At 33.1% G+C, this 25,729-nt stretch overlaps 3 protein-coding genes across 4 annotated transcripts; 2 read left to right on the plus strand and 1 right to left on the minus strand.

Annotated features, from left to right (window-relative positions):
- The first annotated feature begins 2,224 nt into the window (after nt 1-2,224).
- Nucleotides 2,225-21,901, plus strand: LOC128169368 (scavenger receptor class F member 1-like). Of its 2 annotated transcripts, none has more exons than XM_052835524.1 (7): nt 2,225-2,359; nt 2,521-2,661; nt 3,535-3,675; nt 3,798-3,923; nt 4,063-4,173; nt 4,426-4,562; nt 21,812-21,901. In XM_052835524.1, the coding sequence occupies exons 1-6, from the start codon at nt 2,284-2,286 to the stop codon at nt 4,554-4,556; spliced, it is 726 nt and encodes a 241-aa protein (XP_052691484.1). In that variant the 5' UTR covers nt 2,225-2,283; the 3' UTR covers nt 4,557-4,562; nt 21,812-21,901. The 2 variants fall into 2 exon arrangements, with proteins under 2 accessions (XP_052691484.1, XP_052691485.1); XM_052835525.1 differs by lacking the exon at nt 21,812-21,901 and adding an exon at nt 4,657-4,790.
- Nucleotides 9,364-16,068, plus strand: LOC128169367 (multiple epidermal growth factor-like domains protein 10). Its single transcript, XM_052835523.1, has 10 exons — nt 9,364-9,588; nt 9,813-10,070; nt 10,511-10,648; nt 10,878-11,018; nt 12,639-12,773; nt 14,807-14,947; nt 15,056-15,181; nt 15,385-15,513; nt 15,588-15,690; nt 15,810-16,068. The coding sequence occupies exons 1-10, from the start codon at nt 9,423-9,425 to the stop codon at nt 15,961-15,963; spliced, it is 1,491 nt and encodes a 496-aa protein (XP_052691483.1). The 5' UTR covers nt 9,364-9,422; the 3' UTR covers nt 15,964-16,068.
- LOC128169366 (sporozoite surface protein 2-like) lies at nt 17,549-18,427 on the minus strand. Its single transcript, XM_052835521.1, has 2 exons — nt 17,851-18,427; nt 17,549-17,565 (listed from the first exon to the last, which is right to left on the minus strand). The coding sequence occupies exons 1-2, from the start codon at nt 18,425-18,427 to the stop codon at nt 17,549-17,551; spliced, it is 594 nt and encodes a 197-aa protein (XP_052691481.1).
- Nucleotides 21,902-25,729: the final 3,828 nt, after the last annotated feature.

The following is a 25,729-nucleotide window of genomic DNA, read 5'->3' on the forward strand; positions in this document are numbered from 1 at the left end:
TAAATGTATTGTTCTCAACGACAGTTTACCGTGCATGCAATATAGAAATCAAAGTCATTGTGTTCACGTGCTTGAGTGAACACAGAACTAAAGTTAGGACGTGATCATTAATCAAACAACAACATGTTTTGTATTCTTTTTTTAAAGAAAAGATGCATGCGCTAAAATATAATTGCGCTAATGTACTGGCACTTGCGTTGGCGCTAACATACGTATGCGCCAAATTTTCTCGTTTTACAGTATGTAAACATGGTCACAGAAAAGATTTGTTTTGTCCGAGTGCATACCTTTAGCGTTTTGCAGTGGGTTGTAAACGATAAATTAGAACTATGAATGACTACATTATGACTATCTCAATTCTTCTATGTCTAGTTCATTTGTCTATGACTCATTTCTATAGTAATTATTATTACTTTTTCTGTTGCTTATGTATTGAACAGCCGCCAAATAATAAGAATAATTACCTGTAATATCTTAGAAGACAAATCAGTTCTATCAATGCGTTCGTGGTTTTCCAAACAACCGTCTAACGAAGCAATTTCAAAACAAAGGCTAAATGATGATTAGTGTTAACTACAACGCTTTGCATTCGTAAAATATATTGATACTACAGTGGTTTCTCTATTTGACATTTTCATGAAAGTTTGTCTTTTTCATACTGTTTATTCACATTTTTCAAGTTGTAACAGTTGCACAGCTTCTAGTACACTTAACATATTTGACATATTTTTTTTGTGTGCCAGAATACATAGCTACCAGCAGAGCAAGTTTATATTATTACCTGTTAGTCGATGTGAAATTAAGCTATGTCAAAAATGACGTTGAAACAAATGTTATATTTTTTGCATTTTAGTCTTACTAGAAACTGTCAACATCCTTTACTAATAAAAGATTTCTTTATATAGGTTGTAGCAATGATGGTTTCTATGGGACGTATTGTAACATTTCCTGCCCTAACAATTGTGGAGGCAATACATGCCACTTAGACTTTGGAACCTGTTATTCATGCAGTACCGGCTTCCATGGAAGTAAATGCAGTAGTAGCTGTCCATACAATTGTAACGAAAACAAATGTCAAAAAGAAAATGGTGCGTGCTTGTCGTGTAAACCTGGCTTTTATGGGAGTCAATGTGGGGTATCTTGTCCAACCAACTGCAAAGACAACGTTTGCCACATGGGAACCGGAACCTGTTTCTCGTGTGATCCTAGCTTTTATGGGAATCAATGTAAGATATCTTGTCCAACCAACTGCCAATACAACGTTTGTGACCAAGAACATGGGACCTGTTCTTCGTGTAAACCAGGCTTCTATAAGATTCATTGTGATACTCCATGCCCCACCAACTGTAAAGACAACAGATGTGACTTTGATTATGGAACATGTTCTGAATGCAAACCTGGATGGACAGGAACAACTTGCCAAACAAGTTAGTGTACGAGGGTTGTTCGGATATTATTGTGACATTGTGGCTTTAAAAGGTCTTCTTCTGAGATTTCCACCAGTTTATTCGTTTTTGTTGCGCCATGACGTCATAATTCAATGTAAAGTCGTTGTCAGATTTTTATTGTTTGGTAAATATATGTGTACCATACTGTGGTTTCATCAATATTCGTTGAATACCAATTTTCGTGGATTACGTTGTTTAGTTGATCCACGAAATTAAATGTTCATCGAAGTGGAATTTCTTTTAACATTTTGTATTAATAGGGTCATTGGCCACGAACTTACCTATCCTTGAAACTGTGATTTTCACTTCATCCACGAAAATTGATACCCTTGAATATTAATGAAACCACAGTATCCGTATTTCAACTCGAACATCAGTAAAACTTAATCAACAGTTAGTCGCAAAGAATAGCAAAATGAACATATTTAGTTTTTTTTTTTTATCATTACCTGTATTTCTACGGACACTTATAAAGTAGATGTTTAAGTTGTTTAATCTCCGAGTTCATGGCTGCGCCGGGTACCCCGACCACCTACTTGTTTATCTACTGTCGTACACAAAATATTAAATATTCTTTTAATATTACTTTGTTTTATTATTCGTTGGTGTTTCTTCAGTGTATATGCCAATTTTCACCAAAATTCGTCACTTAGAAAAGAAAATAATCGATTTGTCTCATTAATTTCCGAACAACCCTCGTAATTATTCTACCATTGTATAAATAACTGTAAACTAGATGGAAAGGTTTCATTTATGACTGATATCGACAGAATGTAGGGAGGGTTGGTTTGGTGAGGAATGTAATCACCAATGTTCAGGACATTGTCGGGACAACATGATCTGTAACTACGTGACCGGTCACTGTGAACGAGGCTGCTCTCTTGGATGGACAGGATATAGGTGTGAGAAAGGTAGCGGTTCTGTTTGTATGATTTTGATTGCAAATCAATTTAAAACAATTTAAGTGTTAAATGACACTAAAATATTAGCACTTTCAATGTAAATGAACACGAAATCCTTTTTTGGATTAATGACATGTAAAAAAAAAAAGTTTAAAAACTATATTTAAAAGAATGCGAGGACGGTACCTTTGGTTATGAATGTACCAACAAGTGCAGCGGCCATTGTTTTGGTGATTCCCCATGTAATAAAACGACTGGTATTTGTGATAGAGGGTGCAGTCCAGGGTACATAAATAGTGACTGCGGCACAGGTTAGTACACTTTATTTTTTTTACAAGTCAATATAAAACAAAAATAATTTCTAAACATGATTGACACTTTCTGTAATATGATACATGTAAATATGTTTGATTTATAAAAGTTCTTTGACTGGCACAAGTGAACGATGTCACAAGTTATCTGTCGCACAAGGTACAAAGAGATTTAAATATGAATTTTAAACGTAAGGAGGGTCGCAAACTGGTTTTACTTTTAGATTGATATTTTTAGCTTAGCCCAAACATCGCCTTTAATTTCTATCAAGAATTTTGATGGTGTTATACAGTCAATTAAAGCAGATATTTTACAATATACACGATAGCAGAGCATAACATTTAAAACCCATGGCACAGCAATGGAATCTTGTATTATAACATTTAAATCCCATACTTTAGCAAACATTCCATAGATTCCCATTCGTCATAGCACACTAAAGCATAGCATGCGACCTGGTTTTAACTCAATTTCAAATGTTTTTATTTCAAAATATAAATGTTCACATTTCACATCAGTGATACATTTTTACTTATCATTCTGTTTCTAAATGTGAAACTCTCCAGTAAAGGAGGCGTTTTTGTTCATTTCTTACAGCATTCAATAACATTGTAGCAAACTATACGATATCATTAAGCCCCTCGTTTTGATTTCTCATAGCATAACATAGAAATCTCATAGCTCTGCATTAAAATTTCAAAACATGTTATTAAAGTCGGATACCATAGCGACGCGAAAATTGTAAAGATATGCATGAAATGGTCGTAATATTTATGCATTTATTCATATATTTTCATTTAAATACACGTCATTTTCTTTGAAAGAAAAACCATTCATTATTTATGAATTTAATGTGTTATCCCTTTACTTAGAGTGTTCAACCGGATATTTTGGAATGAACTGTAGCGAGAATTGTAGCGGTCATTGTGTTAACAATGAATCATGTGACCACGAAACTGGGGTGTGCTTTAATGGTTGTCAGGACGGGTACATTGGAACACGTTGTGATGAAAGTGAGACATACAATACATTTACATTTTCCACCTATTTTTATGGAATACAATATAATACATCGATTTTTTTTCTTTTAGTATGTATTTTAACTATCAAAATTTATTTCCTACACATATTTTAGTATGCAAAAAAGGGTATTACGGCAAAAACTGTTCTCTTGTTTGTTCTCCTAATTGTAAGACGTGTCGACACACGGACGGATTGTGTTCTTGCAAGGCAGGATGGATGGGTCCAAATTGTACTACAGGTAAAACAAATTACACAGTGCAAGGGCCATAATGTTGTGTCTACATAAATCTGTCCCTTTGGGTTTGCCCGCATGCTTATGGTTTTTATGAAATGTGAATATTCTTTGCACTCGAAATGGTTTAAGACGATTTTTTCAGAGTGTGTTTGGTCGTTTGGAGAGAATTGCCAGTATCCATGTGGTGGATACTGTATCAATCAGAAATGTGACAGATTCAACGGAAGCTGTCTGTATGGAAACTGTACACTAGGTAATGCATTTTATGCTTATCTGTTAATCCAGTTTGTAAAAAAATAATTGTTTGAAAATGTTCTGTTGAAAATTGTACTGTAAGTAATGCATTTAATTTGATTCAAATTTGTGATAAAATAAAAGTTCATATTACTCGTTTGGTAAGTGTTCAATTGGTATTTTTCCCCTTCAGATGTACTACATTTATTGTGTGACCTGTAAAGACGTCTAAAAACCCTTACCAGTTTATTGTATTTACTGTTCAACACAGGTACTCAACAGAATGACGATTCGAAACATATAACACCAGTAACCATAGCTTTTATTGTTGGACTCTCGGCCTCAGTCATTGTAAACATTGTTGCCATTGGTTCCTTTCTGTTAGAATTGAGGTACACATAGTAACAGGTAACCATGTACTTGAAAACAGAGTGTTCATTTCAGTATTTTGTTTTCTTTCACTCATAAATAAATTGACTTAAGATATGGATATTAAATTAAGGATCCATTCAAAGTATATGGACAACAGAAACCGTCAATGTTGTGACTCAGCTGGTTCAACATGCACATCGAAGAACGAATCACTCTAGAAGGTCTACTCTACACTAACATTTGAAAAGTCTTTTGAAAAAAAAATCAGCGATATCAGTTTTTACTTGCAACATACTTTTATTGTTTTAACTATTTATATTTTTGTTATAAAATTTAAAAAAAATATGGACGTTGTTATTTGCCTACATTGAAAAGAATATTGACTTAATGAACGCCTTTTTTTCTTGCAACAAGGACATTTTTTTTGTTCTGAAGACTAAAGATGGGATCAAATAATAAATCTTACGAATAGAATCTTTCTGAATACATGTTGGTCGTCAGTTATTATTGATATATGTTGGTCGTCAATTAAAAAAAACACTCAGTAATCAATATTGAAAAAAAAATGTTGCTTTGATTTATTTAAATATTTAAAAAAAAATTGGTATTAATTTTTTTTTCTGAAATATTGTTCTCATTACAAAAAAGCAGTTTTGGAAAATATATCTTTTTTTTAGATAGATGGCAATTTCTTCTTTGCGACACTATAAGTCAAACACATTCTCCTGTGTATTTCTTAACTCAGATGTTTTATTAAAAAAAGCTACAGACTATGTTAATTAAGGGGTGATTGTGAACTTTATATTGGTAGAATGATAATAAATAAATACTTGATAAATGTTCAGGATTAAAGTTCCCATGAAATTTTACGATACTATTATTTTTGTTAAAAAAATGTCCTTCTCCGGACCACCAAGGTGTATTAAGCCGGTGTTTCCCCCTGATATTCGCGGTGCTAAGCAGATTGACTCCCCCTTGATATAAAAACCAGTCCGCCGTATGTAAACTCCTGCATATACTGGGTGTAAACTCCTTGCTTATACCGGTACCCGACTTAAGCTGGTTAGACCGAGAAGCAGAAGTGCCTTGTGACACACCGACAAAAGCAACGAGAACAGCAGGGCTTGAACCAGCGACCTTCGGAAACTAGCCTAACGCTTATGATCACTGGGCCATGCGCTCTACTTATACTTCTTCCTGCTTTGGTTACGCTAACATTACACAAACTATACACATTACTTTTGATCCTTATTTTTTTAAGGACTGTTCATCTGTCTCTCTGCATGACGCATACTTAAGTATTATTTGACTTCCAGGCATCTATTTATGTATTTATTTATTCCGATTTCAACTAGCCATTTTGCAATTCGTGACATAATATAACCACGATTGTTGCATGTTGTCAATCAAAATAATTTAAAAAAAAAATGTTTAAAGTTGTTATTATTGATCAGTAATCATAAGTCGACAAGTGGTTTACTGTAAATGTCTTTAATTCCACGTGTCTAAAATTTCACGCTTTCATTTGGAAGTGCCTTTAAATCACGGTGTTTTCAATTTCAGGGATAATCGATTTCTTATCCTAGAAGAGTAAATCCTGATTGTAAAATAATTTGATGAGTGATAAATCTGCATCATGTAATTTACATTATTTTCTTTTGAATAACGTAAAATCAAAGCCTTATTTACGTTAAGTGCTATGAGAATAATAAAACATGTCTGTGTCGAATGTAATAAATACTGGTGTAAAATGCGCATTTGATATTTTGGGCCTGAAAACTAGGTGGAAAACGTACATGTAATCTGTTAGAAAGAAGTACACCTTATAATCAATCAATCTGCTCAAGATGAATGCCGATCGCAGACAACGTCATGGTTGTACAGGAGTCGTTGCCCTAGGGAGTTGTCCAAGATAATAAGTGACAATGAGAAACCCTTGTTCACAATGGCTCCGACGGGGCCGCAGAGATAAAGGTGAAACGAATATTCCGATATAAACATTTGTTTAATTACGAAAGTATTTTTATAAAATGAACGTAATATTGATACTTGCTATTTTTAACGAACTTTAAATATACTAGGATTACGATAAACAAGTGGTAACTTTGGCCCCGCTCAAGTACACATGCATCTGTAATGGCGGCCTACACGGAGATGGTGAATGCACAGCTCAATGTTTACTGTGGCTTAATGTTCACGGAAAATTGTCTGACCGTGAACATAGTGAAATTAAGAACACCTTAATGTTTTCTACGTCTATAGTATATAGGACTCATTAAGGTTATACCATTTTGGTCGTTAAAGAATGCATGCCCAATGAACAGACTTACTACTTTTGGGGGACAAACATAACATTTATGGAGATCAGGAAGCATTCTTATCGACGACACTAGAAAAGAGAATAGTCAAATACCGTCACTGAGAATATTTCCCTACAGGAACTGTAACACAACAGTCCTGTCATTCGTCAGGCCACTGAGAATGTTTTCCATGAGATATTGTTACTTATTGGTCTTGCTTTTATTCAGGAAGTGCATGTTAAGCCAGGGGAAGTTATTACTTCTCATTATGTTTGTTAAGAAAAACTCTTGGTGTACTCTTTTTAATACTGCATAAATTTAAAAACAGGAATCAATGTGGAAAAATGGGAATAACAAGAATTTTATAATCAAAAACAGATTGAAAATGGAATTGTTGAAATCAAATAGACCTTCAGTAGGTACTGTAATTATTAGTTTCAACCTGTAGCAAAATGGAAACATTCACATTGGTATAAAATAATCAAATACTACATCTATTCGATGTGCATGTACTGCAATTATTATTGAACTGTGGGCTAATTAATCCTAACTCACAGGTTGGGGGTCTGCGATTCATATAATATTCCTTTATCATGCTGCACGGGTTTTGTAACTGGGCCCGTGCCAAGCACATTAATTTGATTTTTATGAAAGGATTTTCAAATTCTTTACATTCCCTGCCCATCCTTATTTTGTTAAATTGGTAAGACAACGATTAAACGACGTACATATCTGAATATACATGTAGTTGTTGTTGGAATCCTTAACACATCCAATTTGTTTTACTTAAACGAATCATTTTATGTTTTTCGATGAAGAAGTCCCCATTCATTTTTCCCCCCAAAACACGTTGCAGAAAATGCTATCTGATTATAGGGATGAAACAGATGTTACTTTTACCCATTGTAGCACGTGAGCTGTCCGATAAGTAATTCATATCATCATAGCTAGGTACTGTCCTTTCTCATATTCATACAAGTTCGCAATTCTTGGTTCCAATCGGATGTTAGTTTAGTAAGTCTCCTACTTTGGTTATAACAATTTAATGTTTTGGATTTGTAATGTCTGAATATCCATCGGCGATTTTTTCGAACAGATGTTTATTGGTCTCATGAGGATTCACAACATGTACATTTTATTGTCCCCCAAGGTTTTTTTCTATAATTTATTAGGTCGTTCCATTCTCATGAATGTGTTGTCCTTTACTCCTTTCAATTTGTCTTTTTCTTAACGACTTTTTTATCAAGTTCTTCCAATTTGTGCACATAACAAAGAAGATCGGTGGCGCTGATTAGTCTAATATATAGAATTTGTCCAATTTTCTGAGAGTCTGTGGGTTTTTTTCTGTAAGTTAAACATATTGAATTTGCCTGATTTTTTTTGTTTTTTTTTTAATTTTAGAATCCAGTACATGTTTGGAAGTTTAACAAAAGTTACATCAATTTTGGCATTGTATTTGTTATCATTATACATATTTTTTAACAATCAATTCTGCTATTTAAGGAGATAGACGGAATCTTATTGTGTAAAGATTATATTGATTCTGCAACAAACAGTGAAAACCCGATACATAAAGTCTTACTATATAGTTACGAGTGCACAATGAAAGCTGAAAGTCGTACAGTATTATATATAACCCCAACCCCCCCCCAACCCCCCAAGAAGTCAAAACACACTCATTCTGTAGTTAAATTATCTTATTTGCAGGAAGTAATTTCTAGTAATCTTTATAAATGTTATCCTAATTCTTCCTTAAATAGAAAACTATACGGAGGCATACACTGTGAAAATAAAATTTTATCAAAGAGAAAGACATGGTAAAAATGCAATTATGTCATTCTGTTTTCTATTTGGAAACTTTAGCTATAGCATTATCATATGGTAAGTAATTGCGTTTTACAAATCTGATTCATTGTTTTTTTAGATTAACAAGTATTAATTTTAATTTTAAATTAACGTGCATAAAATATAACATCTTAAAAACAGAAGAAAAGTACACGATGAAAACGTATTTTTCATGAGTCTTAATAGATTATTGCACATCCGTCAATTTTAAATATTATAATTACAAAACCTTTACTTAAATTATTTCATTCTTATTGAATAGTTATCAAACTTTTTTTCAACTAGCATTTATCATAGTTATATGCACATATATAGATATTTACAGAATTCAATCGGTCCTTATTTTTTTTTTCGAATGGAATATACTGTAAAAAGGGTTTTATTTTGCATTTGATCTCTGCTGTGGCGCACAATTGATGTTAAACAGGCATTTTTGATTACTTTCTTCTTTAAAGATCGTACGAAGTTAGACTTCCTTCTCATTTGTCTCTTCAGTAAAAAGAAACTATCCAGTTTTCTTATCTGTTATTTTTTACAGCACAAGTCTCTTGTAAATTCGTAAGATACGTTTTCAATTTTTACTTAGAAAAATGATGCATTTACTTATTAATTTCCAAAAAATTACCTTGATAAAAAAAACAACAACAACAAACAATATATGACTGAATCTCTACAGTGACCGTCTCGTTTAGATAATCTATCCTACAGAAAGATCGCCACGCAATCGCATACATATTCAAGCAACAATTACATGTATGACGCTAGCACAGCTGTTGACGGCAACATAGCAACATGTATGAGGACGCTAGATATAGGACGTACCTCTCCTCAAAAAACGGTGTGGTGGAAGGTGGATCTTGGTGGAGTGTACACAATTAACAGTATCAATATACAGTTCAGGGCGTATAATGGTTACGGTATAAAGTTTGTTAAATATTTAGACATATTCGGCAGCATTATATTAGTGAAACAGATATATTATATCTCTCGTTAAATGACATTAAATTTAAATCAGAAAATTTAAATCTTTAAGATTTAAAATCTTGCCTTTCATTAGAATGTGCATTACATCATTGGTGGTATACAACGCTCAGGCGTTTTATTTGCTTAATGCGTTGTCTAAATCATTTCTTTAATATAGAAGACAGACAGCGAGGCCGTTTAGCAGGATTCTCTCTATATATGTCAAACAGCAGTGTATCAACCAATACTGATATAAAGAGTGCCGCTATGTGTTATAAGGACGGACCTCACTTACCGGCTATCAACTTCACCACAACATGTATTAAGGAAGGACGTTATGTCATATTTTATAATGAAAGACTTAATGAAGTGACTTACCCTAAAGGTTACGAAATATCTAACGATTTTACGGAACTGTGTGAAGTAATCGTAAAAGGTATTGCATTTCAGTTCAACCAATATACATTTTCTGTTGCGTCATTATGTTCAATCATTAGTCCGAGTAGGTCAGTTGTCTTTCAAAAATCATATTCATCTTATCTAACGTCATAATTTTGTATTAAAATAACTAAACAACCTTTTCATTTTAACTTTATTGAATTAGTTTAGCTTAATTGGAATGTTTTGAGTTTTCACCATCTAAAGTTTGCCTATGGTATATACTTTGACATTCTAGCCTACCATTCAAATGGAAAAAGTACCCTACATATATATACCGTAAAGAGATAACATTTCACTGAACTCAAATTGGCCAAAGAGAAGCGTTCTCGTGATGTTCATATCAATGCAATAAAAACTGTCATATTTTTTTCTGTTCTGGTTGAGTCTTTGTCAAATTCTGTGTCAAGTGTTACACTTGCTTTTCGTTACATGTAGGGCGCAATACTACCTGTATATATGGAAGTAACTGTGACATCCCCTGTCCTGTTTCATGTAAAGACAACGTTTGCCAAGAACAGAATGGCAGTTGTTATGACTGTAAACCGGGATGGCTGGGATCTTTTTGTAACACAAGTATGAACTCATTGTCCTTTCATATCACTAACTTGGTTTTATATCAAAAGTAAATTAAGATAGAAGAGTTATATTTTCATAACATAGTAAAAATGATAATCTAAAGAATAACAAAATTAACTTTCTTCCTATTGACAATTTGAGAGGACGTGTTATAATGAATAAAATTGTTATTATAATTTTCATTCTGGTGGTGTATAAGAATTAAAAAAAAAACTATTTTTGTTAGCTTGCGGAACAGGATGGTATGGTGTAAACTGTTCTCAACCGTGTGTAGGACATTGTAGAGATGGCATTACCTGTAACCACGTGACTGGTCTGTGTGACAGAGGATGTGATGCAGGATGGACAGGATACATGTGTAATAAGGGTAAAGCTATTTCATTGTTGTTTTTTTTTCGAAATTATTACATGGAGAATGTTAGTTTTACCAAGTTGCAAACAGCACTCCGCTCACCAAAACGTGTCAATCTTACTACAGGAATATTGTCCATAAACGAAATAAGGACATTTGTCTAAAAGGTCATTGAATGGATTTGAAAATGTAAGAATTAAAAGTGTTAAATCACACTATCCTGGAAACGATACACAAAAGTAAAAATATTCGTCGTTAAAAGCGATCGCAGATTAAACAAACATGAACCACCTTCATTTATTAGTCCCCTACCGGTTTCACCGGAGGGGACTATAGCTTTCCTCTGCGTCCGTCAGTCCGTCTGTCCGTCCGTCCGTCAGTCCGTCTGTCCCACTTCAGTTTTCCACACTTTTTTTCTTTATGCATTTGAGGAATAATATAAAACTTGCTGAACAGCTTCAAAATGTCAAACTACAGATCAAGTTTACACTTTTGTAGCGTCTGATTGACATATTTTCGAGAAAATTAATTTTTTATATTCCAATTTTTTAATGTTCGGGTTAGTTATCGGGTTCGGTGTGTAACTGAATAAACGAGGTCAGTATGTAGTCATTAATAATATCGTGCGTTACTTGTACCATTCCTTTTCCTGTACCATTCCTTTTATCATTTCTAACAAACAAATAAATTCTATAAAATAGTGTCAAGCATTGTGTTGTAAATTTAATCGGCAGGGTTTTTTGTATTATTACAATCGGGTTCGTTGTCGAGTTGGGCTGTTTAACTGTTTGGTTTGATTCGGGGTACAGAAGACGGTAAGAAATGATATTGTGCATAACAGTGCATTGTTTTCACAAATTTTTACCAGCAAATACAGAATAGACTTGGCGAAATTACAGGAGATGAAATAAAGAGTATTATTTTACATATTTCCTATTTAATTTCTATATCAACTATATAGTTTAAATTTCCTCTGTTCTTTTATCTCTGATTAAAGCATGACATCTCGTTTACAATAGCTCTGAAATAGTTGTGTGCTTGGAAGCTTTCATAGAATAATACAAACCGGTAGGGGACGTGTATTGCTTATGCAATACTCTCAGAATGCTTGTTTTTTTTAACAAAATGCAATTTAGAAACTCAATACAATATAAAATTGTTTATTTTGCATACGTCCATTAACTAATTTGTTCGTTTCAGCCATACACAGAAGTTTTGTAAAAAAAAAATATAGAGAAAGATAACAAACGTGGTTTAATGCTGCAACATCTATTTAGGTATATCAAAGTTAAAAAAAAAATATTTATATTGTCGTCCGTCAAATAATCGAGACAAACTTCAAAAGATCAATAAATTAATTTAATTTTTTTTTTTTAAAGTATTCCAACTACAGCGGCATTAAATATTTAAAATGGGACTTTATAGCTTGTTAGTCTTTGTCCATCAGAAACAGCTGATGACTATTGAAACTTCATGCATACATCATGAACTGTCAGAAAAATAACATAAAGAAATTATTGACCCGAGTAAACGTTTATCTTTGAAAATAGTTTGTATCAATTTATTATTGTGCACGTTAGTTGAAGTTATAAGATTCCTTCTTACTCATCATGCTCGCATATTTGCTTTCTGAAGAGTGCAATAGAGGGACCTTTGGTTATGATTGTGTCAACACCTGCCATTGTCTGAACATATCTTCCTGTGATAAAAGAACAGGAACATGCGACGGAGGGTGTACCCCTGGATATATCAACAACAACTGTAGCACAAGTAAGTATTATGATCAGATGTACATCCATAAAGAATCTAAAACAGTAAGTAATTGTCAAGAATACAATACCAGTGAGAGGAACAGTTGAAGTTATAGTAAGAAAATATATGTTTAATCGGTCAATGACGTGCAGAGGTATACCGATTTTATAAGTCAAATAACAGGCCAGCAGTTAATCAGTTAATCAGTATGATATAGTATTTAACAACACAAGAAATAAAACCCCGTGTAAAGTAAATACAGCACATGTTTTGGATTGATGGGAATATATATGTAATTTTAAGCACAAAACACACTTGCTTCAGATTATACATCATTAAAGCTTCAACACGTTATCGTTAGGATCACTTTTTATTATCATTGTTGGTTGTCTTAAAACATACATTTCAATTAGCAATTATTTCATTTGTATTGTATTTGTAAGTATCCGTTTGGAATTATCTTTATCAATTTATAAAACACCCCATGTGAATGTTGTTATATGAAAGGGATACTGTGGAATTATTTAAAATTGTGGTGGCCAATTTTCGTGGATTGTTGGGTTTTTTTTGTTTATCCGTGGGGATGTAATTTCGTGGATGTGTTGTTTTTTCAGTTTTAGTAAGAAAATTTACTCCTTAAACACTTCGTGGAGGACATAAATTTGTGGGGGAGGGCTACCCAGAAAAACCACGAAAAATGAGCCACCACGAATTCTATTGATTCCACAGTACATCGTTTTTAGCTCAACTAAGCTGAAAGCTCAAGTGAGCTTTTCTGATCACATTTCGTCTGTCTGTCTGTTTGTCTGTCTGTCTGTAAACAGATTTTCAACATCTTCTCAAAAACCACTTGTCCAAAATCAACCAAACTAGGCACAAACCACCCTTAGGCGAAGGGGATTCAAAGTTGTAAAAAATGAAAACCACGTCCTTTTGCAAATGAAAAAAAAAATGACAATAACAAACCGTGAACCATTTCAAAAATCCATTAAACGAAATACACATCGAAAGCAGAGCAACACGGACCTCCAAATAGACAGAGGTAGGATCAGGTGGGATGATGTCACAAGGAGGGGGGTTACAAATTTTTACATTGAAATAGAAAATACCAAAAATCTATTTAAATCCTTTTCTAAAAAAAACATTTGCCTTAAAAAGCTGAAAATTTAGTAAAAGTACCTTCAAATTGTGTAGATTCAAATTTGTTCAAATCACAATCTTTAGCACAATCTTTAGGATTAGTTTTAAGCCACATTTGGGATTCAGTTGTAAAAAAGGAAAACATTTTAATTTTTCACAAAAACTGAAATGTTATCATTTATGCTTTAACTTTTATTCACACATTTTTATATATTGCTGATTCTTTAAAATTGTTTAAGCGGTGGCCCATGGACGTTCATTGGGCCTCACAAGGCGTTCAGAGTTTTATGTATATCATGTATATAAACAATTGTTAAGGGTCTTTTTGAGAAATGCCATACTTAATGTGATATGACTATAAAATCATCCTGTTTGAAAAAGGACTCATAAATATAAAAATATCCAGGGGGAAACAGTTTTTTTCGTATAGGATCTACATGTATTATACCACATTGTCCAGATATTTTGTATTATGACTCCATTAAGCTAATTTTATCATGCCTATTGTCGCTGAGGTGAGCGATGTGGCCGATGGGCATCTTGTTCTCAGTGTGTGACAAAAGCGAATCGATGATAGACACAATGGGGACAATTCAATGTAAATGTTGCAGATAAACTACCATTATTTTGCAAAATAGATACAATATTCAAACGTGTAATTAAATTTATTAGTTAACTCATATTGGAGTGCGATATCTCGTATACAATTGATATGTCAAAGTGATCTATCAGTCACAACTACTTATTTCTTAAGTGATATACCCCCAATATTTTGAATACTTGGATATCCCAAAGTTTTAAACAGTCTCCTCTAGTTCGAGATAACGAAGTCGGTATAGACTAGTAACGATATGCTTGAGCATTTACACATCTTTATTAATTCGATTCTTGATGCACTTGTTTTCAAATAGACTGTCCATATAAGTATTTCGGGATGAACTGCACAGAGCGTTGTAGTGGACATTGTATTAATAACAAGACATGTGACCATGTTAGTGGGGAGTGTTCGGATGGTTGTCTGGACGGATACATTGGAATATTTTGTAATGAAAGTAAGATACAGGAAAACAATTGCTTTATTAAAAACCAATTTCAAAGATTATATTTCGTATTTGTTTTCAATAATCCATATTGTATCAAATTTTGTATGCGCACATTAGCGTGCATTGACGGATATTACGGACCAGACTGTTCCAAAAAATGCCAGTCAAACTGTAGAACTTGTCGACACACAGACGGAATGTGTACTTGTGGTGCAGGTTGGATAGGTCCTAAGTGTAACACAGGTATCAATTATTTCAAAGATAAATTATCAAAACAATGACTACTCAATAGATAATATATAAATCAATGGTTTTTCAATTATGTTTCTGCTTATAGCGTTAAGTGTGGAGCGGTTTAAGTATTTTGTTACATTGCATATTATGGTAGAGAATGAAATGAAAAATACAAATACAAAACTGGTTGTATGTAAGTGGTTTTATTTCAGAGTGTGTTTGGTCGTTTGGCGAGGACTGTCAGTATCCATGCAATAGACACTGCCTCAACCAGACGTGTGACAGATTTAATGGAAGTTGTTTGTATGGTTTTAGTGATGAATACATGTTTTGTGAATTAGGTAAGATAAAGTCGTACAATAAAAACAAGTCAGATATCAATAGTACTGCCCACTGATAGCCTGTTTATTTACAGACACAGATGACATACAGATGGCGAACACACCATTGTTGGTTGGGATCTCAGTATCAATTTTAGTCAACGTGATTGTCATAAGTGTAAAGCTACTCCGCCAAAGGTAATTTGCTTCATATACACATACTTAATAAAATAATTTATAAATGTATCTGTTTTAAATTAACAATTCTATGTCAGCAATAACATTTTAGAGTTGATTTAATGAACATAATTATATAGGAAAACCTCCTCTAAGCAGAAACATAGGATGTGTATTATCAAAACGTGTTGGACAACTGATTCTGAACAGACCAATACCAGGTATGATGACCCTTATCAAGAGCTTGAAGAGAGAAAGAAGGAGAACCTTTATCAAAATTTAACACTACAATAACTTTGCTTTGTATTTGTTGTCATTATGTTAGTATTTATCGGTTAAGAAAGATGTAGATACTGTAGATCAGAGAAATAAAATACATTTGTCTTCACTTACCCTTTAACGCACATAGACACCATTATACGCCCTTTTGGTAGTTATTGATAATAAAATGCTGGCGTTTTGTTAATAACTGATCTGTAGCAAAACGGTTTGTATTTTTTGAAAGTAGAATAGAAAATAAACATTTTTCATTTTTTTGTACGACCTCTAGAAATTACCGAAAACTTGGATTGCATATCGAATTTTCGAACAGAAATCTCAAAAACTCGCTCTGGGTCGACTGATTCTGTGCTAACTTCCGTCGGTCGTACTTTTGTTTTAAAACACCACTGATAACAATGTTTATAAAAATTTGAAAGCTTGAAATATTTGCTACATTTGTCTCTATAAGCATTTCGACATAAATTTAAGTGTTAAAGTGTTATTTGTTTATGGGAATTTCGGTGTTTTAGAAGTCGAACAAAAATGACGTCATTTTCAGGTTGACATATACAGGCTGCATAAACAATCTCCGCATCTTATATTAACTTGACAATAACGCATATATTAAGTAAATGTAATAATATTTTTTTTTAATTTAGAATATTTGATATAAAAATAAAAGATTCTATTTAAATTCTGTACTAACATTCATTAAAAATTGCTTTGAGTCAGACCGTGCCTGCGAATACAAAGCGCGACATTATTCCACCTGAATCAAGTCAAGTTTTTTTTCCTAAATAAAAGCAAGAGATAAAATAAACGATCTGGGTCTTTTTTTAAGAAAAAAAAATAGACGATATCCAGTATATGACTTTGTATGACAATTCATGAAAGTGACTTAAGTATACGGATTGCAGGGTAAATCAATATATTGCAGTAAATATATGTACATCACTTTTATTTTTGATTTTGCAATGAAACAAATGGTAAATGACAAGAGGTACATGGGCCACATCACTCACCTGAGCAACAACAAATATGATAAATCAGCTGTATGGAGTCATATACAACATATTTGTATGTCCTGGGGCCTAAATCTAAACAAAATATCTGGACAATGTAGTGTAACAGATTCTGTATTAAATCTTGTTTCTTCCCTGGATAGTCTATTTACCATATAAACATGCTTTGTACCAAGTTTGCTTAATAGTAATTTACTGATTGTAAAGAAAAATTTAAAAAAAGTAACAAGTTTACAGATGAACAGAGACAGACATAAAATTAACAAAATAAAACAGTTATTATCGTGTAAAATTTTCAAAAAAGAAAAAAAAGTTTCATTAAACATATAAATATCCCCACTCGAGAGGATATAGTGGAACATATAATGGTTCATATTTTTTAATTTTCTAGAATGGTTCGTAATGAAATATTGTTGGATACACAGTTTAATAATACAGTTTGGATACTGTTGTGAACTTCTGTCTGCAAATATGGCCCCTTACAGACTTACAGACCCCCGCTCTGTAAGTTCCGTGGCACAAACAAAACAGAGAATGCGCCACAGTTTAAGAAAGCATCCGAGAATTTGTCAGAGCATATTGTGCATGTTGGTATCCTAGGCATTCTCAAAGTCTGAAATACAAAGCATATATTGTATATAGTTACATGTGTAATATATAGTATATATAGTGATAGTTATTGATTAGTAAAGAGATTAATTGCTCAGGCATTGACACTTGGCAATGACCTCAACGTCATTTATTAAGATTTATAATTTCAACGCTAAAATGGAATACTTCTGTATTTTGAATGCAAGTTGTTTTTCTACATTGTGTCACCATGCAAAATAATTATGTTAACATGCAACATATCTTGACATACGTCAAAAAATGAAACTACATAAAAAATTTGTAATACTTTTAAAACTTATAACATGGGAGACATCCAAATATAGGTTTGTCTCAAACATCTGATGTGTGTTGGTTACAGTTGCAGCATCATTTGTGTTGGTAACAGTTGTAGCGTCATGTGGGTTGGAAACTGATGTGTCATCATTTGTGTTGGTAAAAGTTGCAGCATTATTTGGGTTGGCATCTTTTACAGCATCATTTAGGTTGGTAGCTATTGCAGCCTCATTTTGGTGGGTAAATATTACGGCACCATTTGGGTTGGAAACTGTTACAGCTTCATTTGGGTTGGTAACAGTTGCAGCATCATTTGGGTTGGACACAGTAGCAGCATCATTTGGGTTGGTAACAGTTACAGCATTATTTGGGTTGAAAACAGTTACAGCATTATTTGGGTAGGTAACAGTTGCAGCATCACTTGGGTTGGACACAGAAGCAGCATTATTTGGGTTGGTAACAGTTGCAGCATCATTTGGGTTGGTAACAGTAGCAGCCTCATTTGGGTTGGACACAATAGCAGCATCATTTGGGTTGAAAACAGTTACAGCATCATTTGTGTTGGAAACAGGTGCAGCATCATGTTCCATGTTCGAATGAAAAATAACATGCAGGAAAGATATTCCGCCCATTAAACAAAGAAAAGAATCAAAACGATATCATCTCGTCCTGAATCTCTGAAAATTAAGAGACATGAAATATGATCGATTGTGTGTGTTGTTTATGTTCTACTGAAGAATTTGTCAATCATATATAGATGTCAATATTAACTGGTAAAGGACTTAACAGAGGTACAGCGCACTTTATATACGATTTGGCCTAAAATATAGCACTTTTGCAAACATCGGTTTCTTTAATATTATACAATATTTAGTTAAAATATATTCTACAATATTCATTTATATTATATTCTACAAAACCCAAATAACACAATAACCACGCTGAAAGAGTCTTAATTATCACCATTACAATATTCAAGTTTAGTTACATGTAGGTATTTAAAAGAAAATAGTTAATATACAGTACCGATCAGACCCAACCTAACAGAAAGTAAACCCCAACTAAACCCTGGGTTTACTTTCAGGGTTTATTATGATTTACATCGGGTTTACTAGAGTGGACCTAGAGTAAACTCAGAGTAAACAAAAGTAAACCCAGAGTGGACACAGAGAGTAAACCCAGTCAGAAGTATACCCCTAAAAGCAGACGCTAACTGTGTATTCGGAATATACAAAGGGTATGAATTACAGACAGTAGGATGGTAAGATAAAATACTAGTCTGCTTCACACTTCAGTGCATACAGTTAACCTCAAAAGGAATTTCAAAGTAAAACCAAAGTAAACCCCGAGTAAACCCAAAGTAAACCCCGAGTGGACCCGAATTTTCAAAAAGTAAAACCAGAGTAAATCCCAAGTAAACCCAAAAAGTAAACCCGGGGTTTAGTTGGGGTTTACTCTGGTGTTAGGTTGGGTCTGATCGGTAGTGTATGATAACAATTGGATATTTGACTATTTAAATCACTCCAACGCGGGGGTGTTAAGGAAGCATATGGGCAATTTAGCGTCTTATTTTGACTGTTATATTCAAAATCGTGAAATTAAATAATTATTTTGAATAAGATCAAAAACTTAGTATTATCCTTTAAAATAGATGTCAGTGCAATAAAATCGGGTAGTACACAACTGCCACATTGGTGCGTTATCACGTGACAACTATAAATAGCTTACGTATATTCCTTAACATAAAATGAGATAGAACAACACTACCCCGCGGTTTTAAAAATAAAATAAACATACCAAGTGAAAGCAAAACATCTCAGTTTAATCAAAACCGCTGCTAGAATCATTTGTTTTTCCTTATTAAAAAGTTATTTATCAGGTTCTCGTAAAACCTTTCCAACTTTTATATAGTTTGCACGGAAAACGGTAAATTGCATCAAAACAACACACACCATGGGATTCTAGCAGCACTTTTCAATTTAAGCATTGATCAAACTAACGTTACGTATAAAATTTCAAGTTCAATATATACGGGGTAGTGTTGTTCTAATCGGATTTTTATATCGTAAACAACGACAGAGGAAAGCCTGGCCGAGAAATAAAAGCAAATTTACATACCTTTTAGCGAATGATTGATAAAACTAACATCTCCCCCAGTACTCTTATGTTCAATTCTCAATAAATCACACCACAATACTTTATGAGAGTTCTTAGATTAGTTATATTTTGAATATGTTTACAATGCTTTCCGATCAAATTCACACGACATTCAACTTTTAGCCATGACGTCATCAATGTGTCAATCTACGTAATACAAACTAATTTTTTTTAAAAATGGTCTTCAGTGTTTTTCATTTGTTTTTTATCTACGTTTCGTTGCTTAGATATTTGAATATGTACATAATAACTAAGATTTGTGATTTCACGGAATTACATGTAACTCAGATTCCATATGCTTCCTTAACACCCCCGCGAAACCAAAGAAATCCAATTACGATAAAGTTCTACAGGCATTGTAGTACACGTTTACATCAAATTCGTTTTGGTTTCATGTGCTCTTCGTGATAAAAATTAGACAAATTTGCGATTGGTGTCTTTTCTAATAAAATAATGTTTAAATTGCCATTCATATTGATAAGACATTTTCTGAAAAATGTAAGATGCATGGCCTGGTGGTAACACGGTGGTCTCTTTGATTTTGTGGTCGCTGGATCGAATCCACCATGTAGTAAATATCTGTTATCATTTAGGATAGAGGTATCAAATTATATATATCTAATCTTCTTGCATTTAAAAAAATATATTTTATTTAATTCAATCTGAGTATAAGCACGACCAATACAAACACATCTCTTCATTAACACTATACATGTGTATGTCCTCTATTCACCCATTTTGCTTGAACTTAATTATCACGGTTCAGATTATCAACTGACATTTTACACAGAGATATCCTGAATGTATGTAAAATCAGGTGTTTTAGACACCATTATAAAACAGTATCAATGTTTTGAAAATCATACTGCGACAGTTAAGTACCTTGAGCTATTTTTAGTAACAGATACCTTAAAACAAAACACAAATGTAAGCAAAATTTAAACTGTTTAAAATATCCTTACAGCAAAATAACCTAAAACCTGGAACTTTCAGAGAAATTTAATAATCACCCATAATTAGGAATTAAAATATCGTACCTCATGTTCAATTCTTTTCTTTTGTCATAAAATATATCCTTGGTTTATTTGAAAGGCGGGAATTTTTTGTATATTGTTGTAAACTGAATCCATCTTCCTTTATCAAATTTTTGGTGAAATTTCCAAGGACGCAAGAAAATTTCTCAATCCTTCCTTTAGATGACATCCCTATTGAAATGTCTGAATAAATATTACACATATTCCTGTATGAAATTTGTCCATTTTACTTTGATGTGAATTAAATGTTTCCATAAAAAACTATGTCTGTAGTTTGGGGGTATTAAACTTGGTGCCATTGGTTTGTAAAAGTTATTATAGTTACAAATTATTTTTATTACTGTCAACTTTGTAATATATAATATTCCGATAAATGGAAAAAGAACCTAAACATAATTTTTAGTCATACAACATACCATTTTTATATTTCGATCTACATACCCCCCCCCCCCCTTCAATATCCCCATGCAGGGATAATGACATGGACAAATTGGTTTTTGTAACATTTCCCGCAGATTAAAATCATATGGCCGAGGATTTTTTTAAAGGTTTAAACTTTCTTATATATTTTTTGTAATAGCAAGCGCAGCGCTTGACAGTGCAAAGTGTGGGCAAAGAGATTAAAATCAACATTTTTGTATACATTAAAGGCAAATGTTGAATAAATTTGACCATGCATGCTTAACCAAAAACACTCAATTTTCTTATCAGAGTGTTCACTTCAGTATTTTGTTTTCTTTCACTCATAAATGAATTGACTTAAGATATGGATATAAAATTAAGGATCCATTCAAAGTATATGGAAAACAGAAACTGTCAATGTTGTGACTCTGCTGGTTCAACCTGCACATCGAAGAACGAATCACTACAGAATCTCTAATTTACACTAACATTTGAAAAGTCTTTTGAAAAAAACCAGCGGTATCAGTTTTTACTTGTATTGTACTTTTGTTGTTTAAACTATTTTTATTTTTGTTATAAAGTTAAAAACTAGAACATGGGATCAAATAATAAATCTTCTAGAATAAAATCTTTTTTAAAACATGTTGGTCTTCACTTATTCTTGATATATGTTGGTCGACAATTAAAAAAAAAATAATCAAAATTGAAGAAAAAATGTTGCTTTGATTTATTTAAATATTTGAAACAAATTGCTATTAATCTTTTTTTCTGAAATATTGCACTCATTACAAAAAAGCAGTTCTGGAAAATATATCTTTATTTTTTAGATAGACGGCAATTTTTTTCTTTGTGACACTATAAGTCCAACATATTCTCCTGTGTATTTCTTAACTCAGATGTTTTATTAAAAAAAAGCTACAGACTATGTAAACTAAGAGGTGATTGTGAACTTTATATTGTTAGAATGATAATAAATAAATACTTGATAAATGTTCAGGATTAAAGTTCCCATGAAATTTTACGATACTATTCTTTTTGTTAAAAAATGTCCTTCTCCGGACCACTAAGGTGTATTAAGTTGGTGTTTCCCCCTGATATTCGCGGTGCTAGGCAGATTGACTCCCCCTTGATATAAAAACCAGTCTGCCGTATGTAAACTCCTGCATATACTGGGTGTAAACTCCTTGCATATACTGGGTGTAAACTCCTTGCATATCGGTACCCGACTTAAGCTGGTTAGACTGAGAAGTAGAAGTGCCTTGTGACAAACCCACAAAAGCAACCACCACGGCAGGGCTTGAACCAGCGACCTTTGGAAACTAGCCTAACGCTTATGTTCACTGGGACATGCGCTACACTAATACTTCTTCCTGCTTTGGTAATGCTTGGGTTAGGCTAACATTACACAAACTATACACATTACTTTTGATCCTTATTTTTTCAAGGACTGTTCCATCTGTCTCTCTGCATGACGCATACTTAAATATTATTTGGCTTCCAGGCATCTATTTATTTATTTATTTATTTCTTCCGATTTTAACTAGCCATTTTTCATTTAGTGACCTAATATAACCTCGATTGTTGCATGTTGGTGATCAAAAAAATTTAAAAAAAATGTTTAAAGTTGTTATTATTGATCAGTAATCATAAGTCCACAAGTGGATTACTGTAAATGTCTTTAATTCCACGTATCTAAAATTTCACGATTTCATGTGTAAGTGCATTTAAATCGCAGTGTTTTTAATTTCAGGGATAATCGATTTCTTATCCTAGAAGAGTAAATCCTGATTGTAAAATAATATGATGAGTGATAAATCTGCATCATGTAATTTACATTATTTTCTTTTGAATAACGTAAAATCAAAGCCTTATTTACGTAAAGTGCTATGAGAATAATAAAACATGTTTGTGTCGAATGTAATAAGTACTGGTGTAAAATGCGCATTTGATATTTTGGGCATGAAAACTAGATGGAAAACGTGTATGTAATCTGTTTGAAAGAAGTACACCTTATAATCAATCAATCTGCTCAAAATGAATGCCGATCGCAGACAGCGTCATGGTTGTACATGAGTCGCTGCCCTAGGGAGTTGTCCAAATTAATAAGAGACAATAAGAAACCCTTGTTCACAATGGCTTCGACAGGGCCGCAGAGATAAAGGTGAAACAAAAATTCCGATATAAACATTTGTTTAATTACGATATTAATTGTATAAAATTTACGTAATACTGATACTTGCTATTTTAAAGAATTTTAAATATACTAGGATTACGATAAACAAGTGGTAATTAGGCCCCGCTTAAGGACACATGCATCTGTAATGGCGGCCTACACGGAGATGGTGAATGCACAGCTCAATATTCACGGTGGCTTAATGTCCACGGAAAATTGTCTGACCGTGAACATAGTGAAGTTAAGAAAATCGTAATGTTTTCTACGTCTACAGTATATAGGACTCTTTAAGGTTTTACCATTTTGGTCGTTAAAGAATGCATGCCCCATGAACAGACTTACTAATTTTGGGGGGCAAAGACAACATTTATGGAGATCAGGAAGCATTCTTATCGACGACACTAGAAAAGAGAATAGTCAAATACCGTCACTGAGAATATTTCCCTACAGGAACTGTAACACAACGGTCCTGTCTTTCTTAAGGCCACTGAGAATGTTTTCCATGAGAAATTGTTACCAATTGGTCTTGCTTTTATTCAGGAAGTGCATGTTAAGCCAGGGGAAGTTATTACTTCTTCTCATTATGTTTGTTTAGAAAAACTCTTGGTGTACTCTTTTTAATACTGCATAAATTTAAAAACAGGAATCAATGTGGTAAAATGGGAACAGCAAGAATTTTAACAATTGAATACAGATTGCAAATGGAATTGGTGAATTCAAATAGACCTTCAGTAGTTACTGTAATTTTTAGTTTCAACCTCTAGCAAAATAGAAACATTCACATTAATATAAAATAATCAAATACGACATGTATTAGGAGTGCATGTACTGCAATTATTATTGAACGATGGACTAATCAATCCTAGCTTACAGGTTTGGGGTCTAGGATTCACAGAGCGTTCCTTTATTAATCATGCTGCACGGGGTTTGTAACCGGACCCGTGACAAGCACTTTAATTCTGATTTTCATGAAAGGAGTTTAAAATTCTCTACATTTCCTTCCCATCCTTATTTTGTTTAGTAGTAAGACAACGATTGAACGACGTACAGACCTGCATATAATTGTTGTTTGAGTCCTAAACAGTTTTTATTGTTTAATTTAACGATTCTTTTTATTTTATTTTTTTTATAAAAAAAAAGTCCCCATTCATCTCCCCCCCCCCCCAAAAAAAAAAAAAAAAAAAAAAAACACGTTGAAGAAAATGCTATTTGATTCTAGGGATGAAACAGATGTTTCTTTTACCCATTGTAGCTCGTGAGCTTTCCGATAAGTAAATCATAGCTAAGTATTCTATACAGGATCGCAATTCTTGGATTCTTATCGGATGTAAGTTAAGTAAGTCTCCTAACTTGATTATAAAAATTTAATGTTTTGGATTTGTAATGTCTAAATATACAACGGCGATTTCCGAACAGATGTTTATTGGTCTCATGAGGATTCACTACATGTACATTTGATTGTCCCCCAATGTTTTTTTCTATAATTTATTAGGTCGTTCCATTCTCATGAATGTGTTGTCCTTTACTCCTTTCAATTTGTCTTTTTCTTAACGACTTTTTTATCAAGTTCTTCCAATTTGCACATGACAAAGAAGATCGGTGGCGCTGATTAGAGTCTAATATATAGAATTTGTCAAATTTTATGAGAGTCTGTGGGTTTTTTTCTGTAAGTTAAACATATTGAATTTGCCTGTTTTTGTTTTTTTTTAAATTTTAGAACCCAGTACATGTTTGGAAGTTTAACAAAAGTTACATCAATTTTGGCATTGTACTTGTTATTATTATACTATAGCATTGAATCATGATTTTTTGAAGTATACACTCTCATAACTGCAGCGGTGTGTGCATACAAATTTTCATAACGCGCTAACGCGCGTTACTCAATTTGTATGCACACACCGCTGCAGTTATGAGAGTGTATACTTCAAAAAATCACGATTTAATGCTTATATTTACATTTTTTAAAACTTCTTGCCTTGTCTGCAAATGTGATTCATACCTTAAAATTCCTATCTTATCCTAAGGGTAAGTTAATATTAATGGAAGAGCCACAGTAACAGCCACAAGCGTGAACTTTGATTTTCGCTTGTGACGTTGCAGTTTACAGCGTTCAACATTTGTGTCGT

The sequence above is a fragment of the Crassostrea angulata genome, unplaced genomic scaffold, assembly GCF_025612915.1.
Source record: "Crassostrea angulata isolate pt1a10 unplaced genomic scaffold, ASM2561291v2 HiC_scaffold_121, whole genome shotgun sequence".
In the NCBI taxonomy this organism is placed as follows: domain Eukaryota; kingdom Metazoa; phylum Mollusca; class Bivalvia; order Ostreida; family Ostreidae; genus Magallana; species Magallana angulata.